This window comes from Camelus bactrianus, chromosome 6 (assembly GCF_048773025.1).
Source record: "Camelus bactrianus isolate YW-2024 breed Bactrian camel chromosome 6, ASM4877302v1, whole genome shotgun sequence".
Taxonomy (NCBI): Eukaryota; Metazoa; Chordata; class Mammalia; order Artiodactyla; family Camelidae; genus Camelus; species Camelus bactrianus.
Window position 1 is genome coordinate 14,444,495 of NC_133544.1, and position 14,667 is coordinate 14,459,161.

At 35.8% G+C, this 14,667-nt stretch overlaps 1 protein-coding gene across 4 annotated transcripts in view; it reads left to right on the forward strand.

Annotated features, from left to right (window-relative positions):
- Positions 1 to 14,667, forward strand: part of GALC (galactosylceramidase) — a 55,462-nt gene that overhangs the window by 27,028 nt on the left and 13,767 nt on the right. For all 4 annotated transcript variants that reach the window (XM_010968664.3, XM_045505701.2, XM_010968666.3 and 1 more), the window contains 5 exons: positions 904 to 1,028; positions 2,475 to 2,602; positions 11,242 to 11,331; positions 12,051 to 12,137; positions 14,511 to 14,658. In XM_010968664.3, the coding sequence (XP_010966966.2) occupies positions 904 to 1,028; positions 2,475 to 2,602; positions 11,242 to 11,331; positions 12,051 to 12,137; positions 14,511 to 14,658 (578 nt within the window). The remainder of the gene's footprint in view (positions 1 to 903; positions 1,029 to 2,474; positions 2,603 to 11,241; positions 11,332 to 12,050; positions 12,138 to 14,510; positions 14,659 to 14,667) is intronic.

Here is a 14,667-nt window from a genome sequence, read left to right on the forward strand (position 1 = left end):
TAGCATAGAATTGGGACCAATTGACAGAGTCCAGGTTTTAGTTAATTGAAGTCCTAAGGGTCAGCAAAGGTCAGCATCATAATTTCTTAGGTTCCAATTAGTCTGGTGGTTGAGTTTTCGAGAGAGTTTGGATCCTGCAAAACAGCTCAGGAATGTGCTTCAGGATAAGCTTTACCTTTGAAACAGAACTGGGAGTCTTCACAGCTAATATATTATCTCTGATACAGTTATTTCCCTGGCCTGATGATAGCTGTTTGTTCTTACATTCTTCTATTCCCTTAAAATCAGTAACTGCTGAGACCTGTTCTGCAAGGGCAGCATCGTGGCCAGGTGTAGGTCACAAAATGGCTTAGGCCTAAAATGGCTTCTCTTACGTCAAGAAAGTTATGTCTGATTCTCTTCCTCTGTGGAGCCCCTACCCTCCTACCCTATCTGCCTACACCATCATTCGAACCTAGGCAGTCAGACTCTAAGAGTTCTCAATTTTAAAACTTTGCAACTTCTCAGAGTCAGGTTCATAAAATTATGTCATGAAACTGGATCATTAAGAGGCTGACCATCAAAAAGGAAAGCAGGTGTGGATAAAGCCTTTATTTGTATTTGACTCACCTTTGTGACATGTCTGGTACTGCTCTGGCATGACTCGTCTTCTGGTTACACCATTCCTCAGTGCAAATTGTACAGTTCATATACATTTGTACTGTACTTATATAATTTACCATTAAAAATATTTAGATGCATCCAGCAGTTTTGGGTGGTCATTTTTTGATTATCTATCTATCCATCCATCCATCTATATTTGTATAGACTCTGATAAGGTCTATTTTACTATAGGCTTCTAGACATTCACATTTTTATTACAAGCTGCTTTGGTGTTTCTCTTTTATCATATGAATCTTTTAGCACAATTGCTTGGAATCTGGTAGCTAGTTACTATGAGCAGTTGCCATACGGACGTTGCGGATTGATGACTGCGCAGGAGCCGTGGAGCGGGCACTATGCTGTAGAAGCTCCTATCTGGATATCAGGTATGGTTAGGATTCCATCTCTCACTCCCTGAATTCCTCTCTAAGAGACAAAGCAGAAAACACTTAGAGGGGATTATACAAACAGTATGTGTGTGTGTGTGTGTGTGTGTGTGTGTGTGTGTGTGTATGTGTGTTTGTTTGTGTTTGTGGTGAGGTATGTGTTTAAAGTATGTCTCTAAGCAAGATTTTTCAGTGTTTTGTAAGTATATTTTGGGTAACTAGAGTACTTTCCGTATTCCATTCTTGATTATTCTAAGACCAGGCTCTTTTTTAGTTGATGTGTTTTTCTCAGAGATTTGTAGTCATGACATTAATCATATAATCATGACATTATTCTAAACTCCTTAAATTGTTCCTTGAAAAATATGGAAATATTAAGTTGGACTTACGTATCCTTGTTGGTTAACTCCTTAAATGTTGCAATAGATGGTCCCACATTGTTAGATGAACTAATGTACATTTGTAGTTCACTGGTTTTGGGGGTTAATTTTGTCACCTCTCAAAATGGGACATGGAATATTGCTCAGTACATTTCCAGGGCCAGCTTTGGAGGTGTCTGATAAGTACATATTGTGGAAATAAACTTGTTTGAAACCAGAAAGCATTTTTGAAATGCTTTGTTAACGTTTTTAAGCTCTATTTATTTGTAGTTAAATTAGGATGGGTTAAATAGAGATGAACAAGGATTGGGGTGGTATAACTTTATTTTAATCTTGGGAAAAAAAGTTTAATCATGAAAAAAAGGTTTAATCAATATTCTTGAACTGGTAGAGTATGGTTCATTTATTTTTATTGGTCATTCTAAGAATCTTCCCATAATTGTACCATTTAACTGGACTTATTATTCAAAAGTTGAAATATGAGGTTGGCAAGTATTTTTCTCCAAAACAGAAAATAGCTGTTAGACTCAATCAGATCTGGGGTGGAAAATTTGTCCTTCTACCCTTCTAGGTTCCTTGGCTGATCTAATAATTAAATTGACATAAAGAGCAACAGGAGAAAAACAAATTTGATTTTGTATGTATGGAACTTTCATAAAAATCTAAGACTCAAAGGCAGGCAGGCAATTGAGGCTTATAGCCTCCTGAGCTATGGAACGGGATAGAGGCCTAGGGCTTCCCAGGAAGAGAAGAGCAGATGTTTGCCTTGCCATGGAGGTGAGTCTGTCAGACAGAAAGTTATCTCTGGTAATAGCTCTCTTTCTAGGCCGGGTTTCCTGTCTAAATTCTTTTAGGCAGTTAAGGGAGAGATAAAAGTTTTCCTTTGGACTGCTGGGCCTTGGTTGTCATCAGCTCAAAATAATCCACATGCTAAAGCGGCATGTTTTGGGGTGGCATGTTCTGTTCTTTTTCAGACTCGAATCAGTAGACAGCTTTTTATTTTTTGAAGAAATTCTGTTAACCACCTACTTTAATCTTATTTTGGTCTTTCTCTGCTTTTCTGTAGCTCACACCACACAGTTTACTCAACCAGGTTGGTATTACCTGAAGACAGTGGGCCATTTAGAGAAAGGAGGAAGCTACGTAGCTCTGACAGATGGCTTAGGTAACCTTACCATCATCATTGAAACTATGGTAATTCTTTGTTGTTTTTATTGGATTAATTCACTTTGTCAGTGTTGGAAAAATGGCGTAAAACACAACTGAACACCTTTCTTAAAAAAACAGCTTTACTAAAATTTAATTAACATATAATAAAAAACATGGAAGGGAGGAAGAAACCTTTTCTTATACCCTCTTGGGTTCAGTAGCTGGGACCCCACAAATTAAACTGACAAAAAAAAGATTAACAGGGGGAAGAAAACAGTTTATTTGTGCTTGCAATATGCATACCTGTGGGAGAAACTCAGTGATGAGTAACTCAAAAGGATTAGAGTTTCGGTTTATATACCTAGCTTAGTGGGCAGGGGGGAAAAGGACACTTATGGGAAAGTAAATGACTTTATGGAATGATAAATGGGTTTTCAGGAGAACAAATAGGAGATAAAGTTTGTGGATAATGTTTGTCTATACCGGTATAAGTACTCTTCCCTCTCCTTCAGGGCCATAGACACCCCTGGAGATTTGGGGTAGGTTTTATTCCTGTTCCTCCTTTCTGGGAGTAGATCCACCCTGAAGAGGAATTTATGGCAGCCTTATTTCCCAGAAGTTGCTGCTTTTAGTCAGATAAGGGAAGCTCAGAGAAGACATCTTCTGCATCTATTGAGTCTCAAATATCTTCAACTTAAAATAATTTTTATACCAAAGTGGCATATTTGGGGGTGGCATATTCTAATCCCCTTCAAACATATACTAAAAATGCATAATTTTATAACTTTTAGCATATATATATATATATATATATATATATATATATATATATATATACAATAAACCATCATCACAATCAAGACAGTGAACATATCTATCACCTCACAAAAGAGTACTCATGTTCCTTTATAAACATTCCTTCTGTGCCACTCCTGCCCATATACTGTGACTTCCCTGATCATTGCTTTCTGTCACTATAGATTAGTTTGCATTTTCTAGAGTTTTATATCAATGGAATCATACAGTATATGCTTTTTTTTTTTTTTTTTTGTCTTGCTGCTTTTACTTAACCTTATTTTTGAGATTCATCTGTGTGGCGTGACTCTTGTCATTGCTGAGTAGTATTCCACTGTAAGGACATACCACAGTTTGTCCATTCAGTTTGTAGATGGACATTTGTGTTGTTTCTACTTTTTTGGTTATTATACTTAAAACTATGAACATTTGTGTCCAATTTTTATATGAACATGTATTTCTTTTCTCTTGGGTAAATACATAGGAGTGGGATGGCTGGATAATATGATATGTTTATGTTTATCTTTTTAGGAAGTCACCAAACTGTTCTCCTAAGTGATTGTATCATTTTAAATTCCCATCAGCAGCATAATAAGAGTCCCAGTTTTTCTTTATCATTGCCAACACTTGATGTGATCAGTTTTAAAATTTTAGCTATTAATAGGTATGATGTAGTATTTCATTTTGGTTCTAGTTTGCATTTCCCTAATGACTAATGATGTTGAGATTTTCATGTGCTGATTTGCCATTCATATATCTTCTTTGGCAAAGTGTCTATTCACATCTTTTGCCTATTTTTTATTGGATTGTTTTCTTATTGTTGAGTTTTGAAAATTCTTTACATATTATGGATACAAGTCCTTTATAGATATATGCTTTGTATAGATTTTCTACCAGTCTGTAGCTTTTGTTTTTATTTATTAATAGTTAATAGTGTCTTTGAAAGAGCAGGAATTCAAAATTTTTATGAAATCCAATTTATTCATTTTACTGTCATGGAACACGCTCTTGGTGTGGTATCTAAGAAGTGAATATCCTTTTTAGCATATGAGCATCCATTTGTTCTAGCACCATTTGTTGAAAAGGCTATATTTTCCTCTACTGTATTGACTTTGTACCTTTGTAAAAAAAAAATCAGTTGTCCGTATATAGGTAAGATTGTTTGTGGACTCTAATCTGTATTTATGTATCTTTACACCGACACCATGATTTGTGTGTGTGTGTGTGTAAAATAATTCCTAGAAACAGATAGTATTAGCCCTTGAACTATGTTCTTTTTCAAAGATGTTTGGCCCTTCTAGGTCATTTGCATTTTTACATGAACTTTAGAATCAGCTTGTCAGTTTCTACCAAAACAAACAAACAAAAAAAACCTGTTCAAATTTTGATTTGAGATTGCCTCAGATCTATAGCTTAATATGGAGACAATTGATATATGAACAACACTGAGTCTTCCAAACCACTAACAAAAGCATATCCTCAAATTCGTTTAGGTTTTCTTTAATTTCTCACAACCATATTTTACAGTTTTCAGTTCACAGGTCTTTCCTATCTTTTGTCAAAATTTTTGGTTAAATTTAACATTTTCAATTCTATTATAAAATGATATTTTAAAGAACTGTAATTCTTTTAGTTGCTAGTATTTAACAATACAGTAGAGTTTTGTATAATCTTGTTTTCTGCAGCTTTGCTAAACTCATCTATAGTTCTGGTTGCTTTTTTGTAATTTCCATTAGATATTTTTGTATATAATATGAAAGTAAAAATAATTGTATTCTTTCTTTCCAATTTGGATATCTTTTATTTCCTTTTCTTGCCTTATTGGACTGGCTAGAATTTCTGAGACAATGTTGAATAGAAGCAGTGAGAGCAGATATCCCTGTCTTGTCCTTGAACTTAGGAGGAAAGCATTGAGTCATTTACCACTAAATATGATGTTATTCATAGATAACCTTTATCAGGATGAAGTTAACTTCCCTTCCTAGCAATTTTTAAAGTCAGGAATAGATGTTGGATTTTGTCAAATGGTTTTTATGTATTTATGGAAAGCATCATGTGGTTTTTCTTTATTAAAATGATAAATTATATTAATTGATTTTTAATTGAAATTTAATTCACATAGTATAAAATGCAGTCTTTGAAGTGTATAATTCAGTGTTTTTTTTCAGTATATTCACTGAGTTATGCAACCATTACTACTGTCTAATTCCAGAACATTTGGGGAATTTCATTTCCCCCAAAGTAACCCCATACTCATTAGTAGTTACTCCATTTTCCCTCCTCCCACATCCCCTGGCAACCACTATTCTATATTTTGTCTCTGTGGATTTGCCTATTTTTGACATTTCATATGAATGAAATCATAGAATATGTGGCCTTTTGTGTCTGGCTTCCTCCACTTAGCTTAATGTCTTCATGGTTCTATGTCAGTACTTCATTATTTTTATGTCTGTATGATATTCAGTTGTATGAATATGCCACATTTTATTTATTAATTTCTCAGTTTATTTTCATGTGGGTTGTTTCCAGTGTGTCCCAATTAGGAATAAGGCTGAGATTGATTGGTGTGTAAGTTCTTCTGTGGACTGTATTTTTATTTCTCTTGGGTATATATCTAGCAGTGGAGTTACTGGGTGGAATGGTAGCTCTATGTTTAACGTTTTGAGGGACAAACTGCCAAATTGATTTTCAAAGGTGCTGTACCATTTTATATTTCTGTCAGCACTGTGTGACGCTTCTGATTTCTCCTCAGCCTCACCAACAGCTGTTACCATCTGTCTCTTTGATTATAGCCGTCCTAGTGGGTGTGAAATTGTATCTTATTTTAGTTTTGATTTGTATTTTCCTAGTAACTAATGATATTGGGCATCTTTTCATGTGTGTATTGTCCATCTGCATATCTTCTCTGGAGAAATGTCCATTTAAACCTTTTGTCCATTTAAAAATTGGGATGTATGTCTTTTTATTATTGAATTATAAGAGTTCTCTGTATAATTTGCAGACATTTTCTCCCATTCTTTGAATTTTTTTTTTACTTTCTTAATGGTGCCCTTTGAAGTACAAAAGTTTGATGAAGTCCAGTAGATCTATTTGTTCTTTTATTTCTTGGGCTTTTGGTGTCATATCTAAGAAATTATTGCCCAATCCAAGGTCATGAAAGTTTATACCTATCCTTTCTTCTAAGAGTTTTATAGTTTTAGCTCTTATATTTACATCTTTGATCCATTTTTTAAAAATATAGAGTTAGAAATGTGTCTAACTTTATCCTTTTGCATGTGGGTATCTAATTGTCCCTGCACCATTTGTTGACTATTCATTCCCTATTAAACTGTCTTGGCTCCTTTGTTGATAATCAACTGGCAATAACTGTAAGGTTTTTTTTTTCCCCCATTGGACACTCAATTCCATTCCATTGGCTTATGTATCTGTCCTCCTGTGAGCATCACATTGTCTTAATTACTGTAGCTCTGTAGTATATTTTGGCATCAGGAAGCATGTGTCCTCCAACTTTGTTACTTTTTCACATTGGCTATTCTTGGTCCCTTGTGTTTCCGTATGAATTTTAGGATCAGCTTGTCAATTTCTGTAGTGAGACCAGCTCAGATTTTGATAGGGATCATGTTTAATCTGTAGATCAATTTGGGGAGTATAGCCATTATAACAGTTTCAAATCTTCCAATCCATGAATGTGGGATATCTTTCCATTCATTTATATCTTATATAATTTCTTTCAAAGATGTTTGTAGTTTTCAGTGTACTAGTCTTGCACTTCTTTTTGTTAGTTATTCTTAAGTATATTTTGATACAACTCCAAATTGTTTTATTAATATCATACTTTCTTCTTAGGTGCATATATGTTTATAGTTCTTATATTTTTCTGCTGGACTGACCTTTGTCACTATGAAACGTCTTTCTCTGGAGACATTTTTTTTCTTGTTTTAAAATCTGTTTTGTCTATTACTACTCTGGACATTCTAGTTTTCTTGTGGGTTCTGTTAATATATCTTTCCCCCTCCTTTTACTTTCAGTCTATTTGTAGCTTTGTTTTAATTAATTAATTAATTGGTATATGGTTGATTTACAATATTGTGTTAGTTTCAGTCATACAGCATAGTGATTCTTTTTTTTTTGCAGATCATATTCCATTATAGGTTATTACAAGATACTGTGTATAATTCGCTGTGCTATACAGTAAATCCTTGTTGCTTATCCATTTTATGTATACTAGCTTGTATCTGTTAATCCAACTTATTTGCAGAGGTGGATTTTGACATCAGTGTTTTAGGTTTATTCTGACCTCCAGTGAGTTCTTCCTAGCTGTCTCTTTTTGTGGTTCTTCTTGTCAAACTAGCTGGGCAGGGGTTTGGCTTATGCATCTAATGAAGCTAATCATCTTTTTATTTGCATTTCACCAAAACCTTCATTATTTTTGAAAGCACCCCTACTCTTGAACTTCTCCATGCTCTGTTAAGTACAATCAGTTTCTTTGGGGAGACTTTCTGAGCTCTTTGTTTTATGACCTTTCTGTCCCCCTGGACAAAATCCCTGAGCTCAGACTTGAAGCTGGGTATGGTGCAAGGGTGTGTTTCTCTCCTAGTGACATCTCTGATTTAGGAGCAGGCTGCTGGGTGGAGGTTTGGGATCCCTGTATTCTCAGTGTGCCATGCTTAAGGTGAGTCCATGAATAGGAGCTGGGTAGAGGAAGGGAACTCCCAGCCTCTTGGCCACACTTTCAGGTGCTTAGCCTTGGCATCAAGTAACTGAGGGGAAGCGGGGTGAGAAATGCTGACATCCTGCTTCTCCCAGGAAGATACTGTCACCTTAAGTTGGGAGGTGGGAGGGAGGGAGCACTGTGTTCTGGGCTGCACCTACTTGGCATGGAGTTTCTGTCTCTCTGGCTAAGAGGGACAGGGAAGGAGTAGATTGAGGATTAAATGCTATAGACTCTTTCCTTTTAATTGAAGCCTAGTTGGTTTACAATATCTTGTTTTTTTCTGGTGTACAGCATAGTGATTCAGTTATACATACATATATATATTCTCTTTCATTATAGGTTATTACAAACTATTGAATATATATAGTTCCCTGTGCCATAACAGTAGGACCTTGTTTTTATCTGTTCTGTATACAGTAGTTTGTATCTGCTAATCCCAAACCCCTAATTTATCCCCCAAGCCCTACTCTTTGGTAGCCATGTTTGTTTTCTATGTCTGTAAGTCTGTTTCTGTTTTGTAAATAGTTCATTTGTATCATTTTTTTAGATTCCACATTTAAGTGATATCATATGATATTTGTCTTTCTCTGTCTGACTTCACTTAGTATGATCATGTGTAGGTTCATCCATGTTGCTGCAAATGCCATAAACTCTTGATATTCTTACTGAGTTTTGGTAGATTTTCTTGAATGTTTCTATATTTGCTGCATGCCCTTAGGATCATTTCCAGAGACTTTATTATTATTATTTAAATAATTTTCACCAGTTTTGCTGGGAGCAGTTTCATGGAGCTCCTCACATTGCCATTCTGGAAGCAGATCTCTCCTTAATTCTTTAGATGTGGTTTCCTTCAGTTCTTTGAACATATGTAAATACCTGATTTAAAGTCTTTATCTGTAAGTCTCCTGTCTAGAAAGTAATGCCTGGGCTTTCTCAGACACAGTTTCTTTCAACTGTTTTTATTCCTATATATGGACCATTCCTTCCTGTTTCTTTGCAAATCTCATGACGATTTGTTGAAAACTAGATATAGTACATGAAATAATATGGCGGCTCTGGAGATCAGATTCTTTTCACTCTCTAGCATTCCTGGTTGTTGCTCTTTGTCATGGTTGTTGCTGTTTATTTGCTGAGTGACTTTCCTGAACAAATTCTGTAGTTTTTAAGCTTTATCATATGTGACCACTGAAGCTTCTGCTCAGTTTTTTTAGTGGTCAGATCATGACTGTGCAGATTTCCTCATGTTTGGAACTGGCAGGTGTCCCAGCCTTTGCTGATGGGCTCTGTGTGCATCGTTGGGGCATTTCTCAATGCTGAGGCAGGCAGTTTACAACACTGCCTTAGCGTTTACTTCCTATTTGAGCAAAGCTCCAAGATTGACTTGAATTTCCCAGTAAAGCTGTCTGGGACTGTAATTTTCTTTGGGGGAAGGTTGTTAAGTACAACTTCAACTTTCTTTACAGATACAGGGATATTCAGATCGTCCATATCTTCTTCAGTGAGCTTTGGGTTTTTGTGTCATTCAAGAAATTTGTCCATTTCATTCACATTGTTAAATTTCTGGGCACAAAGTTATTGATATTATTCCCCATTATTCTTTTGGATATCTATATACTCTGTATTGAAGTCACCTTTCTTATTGTTGATAATTGCAATTTGTGTTTTCTTTCTTTTTATACTGATTTTCTGATTAGTCTGGCTAGAAGTTTATTCAGTTCTATCGATCTTCTCAAAGAACCAGCTTTTGGTTTCTTGTTTATTCTCTCTTGTTTTTCTGGGTTTTGTTTAATTGATCTATCCTTTCATTTTTATTATTTTCTTTCCTCTGCTTACTTTGGTTTTATTTTAAAATTAATTTTCTAATTGAAATATAATTGATTTATAATATTATATTAGTTTCAGTTGTATAGCATAGTGATTCAATATTTTTATAGATTATTATCCCTTTAAAGTTATTATAAAATAATGGCTATATTTCTCTGTGCTGTATCCTTGTTGCTTATCTATTTCATATGTAGTAGTTTGTATCTCTTAATCCCATACCCCATGCTTATTTTAGTTTTAATTTGCTCTTCTTTTCCTAGAAACTTAAGCTGAAGTCTCAGATCCTCTCATCTTTTCTAATCTAGGTGTTAATTGCTAGTTTCTTCTAACTACTGCTTTAGTGGCATCCCACAAGTCCTGATGTGTTGTGTTTTCATTTTTGTGCAGCTCAAAGTTCTTTCTAATTTCTTCTTTTATTTTTACTTTTCCTTTGAGCCAAGAATTATTTAGAAATTTGTTATTTATTTTCTAAATATTTTGGAATTTTCCCAGAGGTTTTTCTGTTGTTCATTTCTGATATAATTCTATTGTAGTCAGAGAACATACTTTGTGTAACTTGAATCTTTTTGAATTTATTGAGACATCTTTTATGACTAAGAATGTGGTGTACTTTGGTAAATGTTCCTTGTGCACTTGAAAACAATGTACATTCTGCAGTTGCTGGATGAAGTGATCTGTAGGTGTCAATCCAGGCACGTTACTTGGTAGTGTTCTTCAAATACCTATATCCTTGTTGATTTTCTGTCTGTTTGCTATCAATTCCTGAGGGTAGGGTATTGGAATCTCTAATTATAATTGTACTTTTAAGATTTCCCACAAAGCTTGGCCCAGAACCTTATATTGTAAGTGCTCTGTGATTGTTGAATCCCCTAAAGTAAGGATTATGTCTCAGAATTCTTTTGATCCCAGCCCATAGTAGTGATGTAGTGACTATTTTTGTAAAAGATGATGTTGGCAATGAGATTTGTTGTATGCACTTAGCTTACCTCAGTTGTGTATCTGAAGGTGTATTTAGATGTCTTTTCAGTGAAAACATCCTGAACTGTATTGATGTATTTTACTTGAAAAACAGTGATAAGAATTAATTTGTCTGTGCCACCAAGTGATTCTGGAATTCAAAGTTCAATTCAGTCAAAATGCCATTGAGTTTTACTTTGACTAGGCACACGCAATAGACATTCAATGAGAGTTGTTAATTAAAAAAGAACCTTAAAAATTTGAAATGTACTTGTATTTATCACCTAATGTGTACCACTTCTGTTAATCTGGGGCATTAAATGTTTGATTTTTTTCCCCTAATATGGCATGTATAGCATTTGGATAACTTACATGATTTTTTTTTTCTCCTCAGAGTCATAAACATTCCATGTGTATACGGCCATTTCTTCCCTATTTCAATGTGTCACAACAATTTGCTACCTTCGTCCTTAAGGGTTCTTTTGTAAGTAAATGTGTGGAACTTTTACTCTGGTTTTGATTTGGGAATTTCTATATTTTCACAGACTAGCAGTTCTTATGTGAAGTCTTATATTATAAACTATTAATATGAATAGAAAAATGCCTTGGTGTCTTCTCTCTGCTGACTGGTTTTAGTGAAACAGTACAGAAGTCACTAGGAGGTAAAGCTCTCTGTGGCTGTGAAGAACCTTAACAAAGGTTACTTGCAGGAGAGTTGTTCTTGTTGGTAGAGCATCATTTGTGTAGTCGAGGGAACTTTCAAACATTGATCTTTGTAGTACTTTGTACCAAAAAAAAAAAAAGGGACACAAGATTCGTGTTATTTCTACCTATTGTTAGTTTTGAATACGAAAATATAGTGCCCTTTCTGACTATTAATTGCATAAGAATTGTTTTTAATGCAGGGAGATTCTTAAAAAGCTCTTTATACAGATATAGTAATGAGTACTTTTGAAGCAAAGGCACTGAAATCGTAAACATTTGCCAAAAGTCTGTAGTATTTATAGGAAATAAAGTATTTGCTTGAATAATGTCTTCCTACTTTCAAAACGTTTACTATGTAAGATTTGAGGTGGGTCTTTTGGAAATAGAAATAGAATGCGCTTGTCATTGGCTCATTCTTACTGGTACTGATTTTGGAAATCCTCAAAGAGGAGATGATGAATTACTCAACTGTGCCTTTTGTGTGTGTTTTCTCCTTAGAGTGAAATACCAGAGCTACAGGTGTGGTATACCAAACTTGGAAAACCATCTGAGAGATTTCTTTTCAAACAACTGGATTCTCTATGGGTAGTTTTGAATAAATTCCTATAATCTGAGCATTGCAACAGTAAAAGGAAATAGACATTTGGTTAATGAATTAATTTTTAATTTCATAATTGATTTTATGGCTGAAGCATAATAGAGATAAAGTTGCTCTCAATTTTCTTTTTTTCTTTTTTTTTTTTTTTGGTAGAAGTCCTCTTGAAGGCAGTATAGAAGTTTGGTAGGTGTGTTTGCTCTTGGTATTTAGTTTGTCTTGGTGCATGGTACCAATCATCACTTGGTAGCCCAGGGTAGAAATCTGAGTCTCATTTGAGCCTGTCTTTCCCACTCACCCTTTGTGCACCATCAGTGACCAAGTACAGACACCACCACCCACATAGTTCTCCTACCCGTTCCTTATTCTCCATTCCCACTTGTTTCAGTTCCTCATTCTCTCTTGGATTTCAGAAACTACCTTTTGTATTCTCAGACTCTAATCTGACTCTCTCCACGCCACGCTGCTACCAGAATGATGTGTCTAGAATGCACATCTGATTTTTCTCAGTCCTGTACTCAAAACGCCTCAGCAATTTTCCCTCTAGGTTCACATCTGTTAGTGTAGCATGTGACCCTTGTTACCACCTCATGAGGTAAAAGACTGATTTTCCTTCTAGATGCGTGTCCTGCCAAACTGGCCGCTCTTCACAGACTGAACTTCTTGCCTTTTTCAGAGCATGGCGTGCCAAGTTAATGGCTTCTGTGACTCTGCACATGCTTTTTCTTCCCCCTAGAATGCCTTCTGCTCATATCTTTGTCAGCCTTCAAGACTCTTCACATGTATTGCTTCCTCTGGAACCCTCCCCACCAGTCTCAGGTTGTGGCCACTGAGGGATATGTGCTTACCTAGCAGACACTTTTCCCATCACACTGGGTGCCTCAGGGACTGGGCCTCTGCTTTATTTAGCTTTCTGTCCCAGGTGCCTCCTAGAGAGATTGTTAGCACACAGAGGTTTCTCAGGAAATGTTTCAAAGAATGAAGCATATCACTTCACCTGATTGACAGAAAGCTGCTACTCTTTCTGGTAATGAACGCTCTGTGACTCCCCTACTCAGTGTCAATGATTATACGCTATTCCTGGTGGGACATGTAGCCGATGGGCTGTGTGCAGAAGCATGGCGCCTGGCCCTGCCCTCTGGGGGCTGAGCAGCACGGCTGTATCCCCACCATGGGAACGCCACCCCCCTCCCCACTGACAGGAACTCTATTAAAAAAAATATATTAAATTCTAAAAAAAAAAAGTGTAGTTTCTACTTTTTGCACAACACATTACTAGAAATAGCTCAATAAAGCTGAATTTCCCCATAGGAAAAATACTCTTACTAAGTCAGAACATGGTGTTAGATAGTTCATAGATCTGACCAATAATTTATTAAAGCAAAGGTATGATATAAACCCTTTTAATTCAGAGTAGGAAAAAACCTCAAATTCCATATAGTGGACGTACATTTAATACCTACATCACTTACGCAAAGCATTCAGTGTCTACATTTACCATAGGACAGCTGTGAGCAGGGAGTGTTTCTTGTAGGTCACACACACTGAGCTCAGAACTTTATTTATTTTTTTAAAAATATTGTATCTATTTATCATATTACTTAATTATTTTATTTTAGCAGGGGAAGAGGTAGTGGGTTTATTTATTTTTAGAGGAGGTACTGGGGATTGAACCTAGGACCTTGTGCATGCTAAGCATGTGCTCTACCACTTGAGCTACACCCTCCCCTAGTGGGCTCAGAACTTTATAAACATTATCTCACTTAATCCTCACAGTCCTGTGAGGTATGCATTCCCCCCTCATTTTAAAGATGAGGAGATTATGGCTTAAAGAGATTAAATAGCCAAGATCATAAATGGGACATAAACCTAACTTACTAATTGAAATATATATTGAACATATCATGAGTGGGACTTTTTTTCTTAGTAGTAAAGGATTTCTGTGTTTAACAGCTGAGTCAACAGTAAGATTTTATGAATTTTTCTACCTTAGTTAAGTTCTAAAATGTAGATAAGAAGAGCTCTTAGTTACATGTGTTGAATTATGCACCAGCTTTAGGGATCTGACAGCCTAATGGAAGAGAATAGACTAGTAGAAATAGATTTGGGGGTCCTTTAGTCTTCCTTCCGTGAAGTAAATTCTTTCAAGCTCCTTTCTACAAAGTTTAATTTTATGAAGTCTTTAAAATAACTTAAAAAAGATTCCGAGAGCCTTGATACTGAGTGTGTCTTTCACAAGTAGTTAGGAAGTTCTAACAGAAATGAGTTTGGCTTTTCTTTAAGCTTATTTTTTCAAGAGTCATTTGGCCCAGATGAGATCAGCCAAAGCAACTGGCTTGAACACGGTGTTGTTCGTTTCTCAGCTCAACAGCGGTGGCAGCTTCACGCTGGAACTGCAGGAGGACGAGCTGTTCACACTCACCACCCTCACCACGGGAAGGAAAGGCAGCTACCCGCTGCCCCCCAAGTCCCAGCCCTTCCCCTGTGTCTACAACGATGACTTCAATGTCGGTAAGTTTT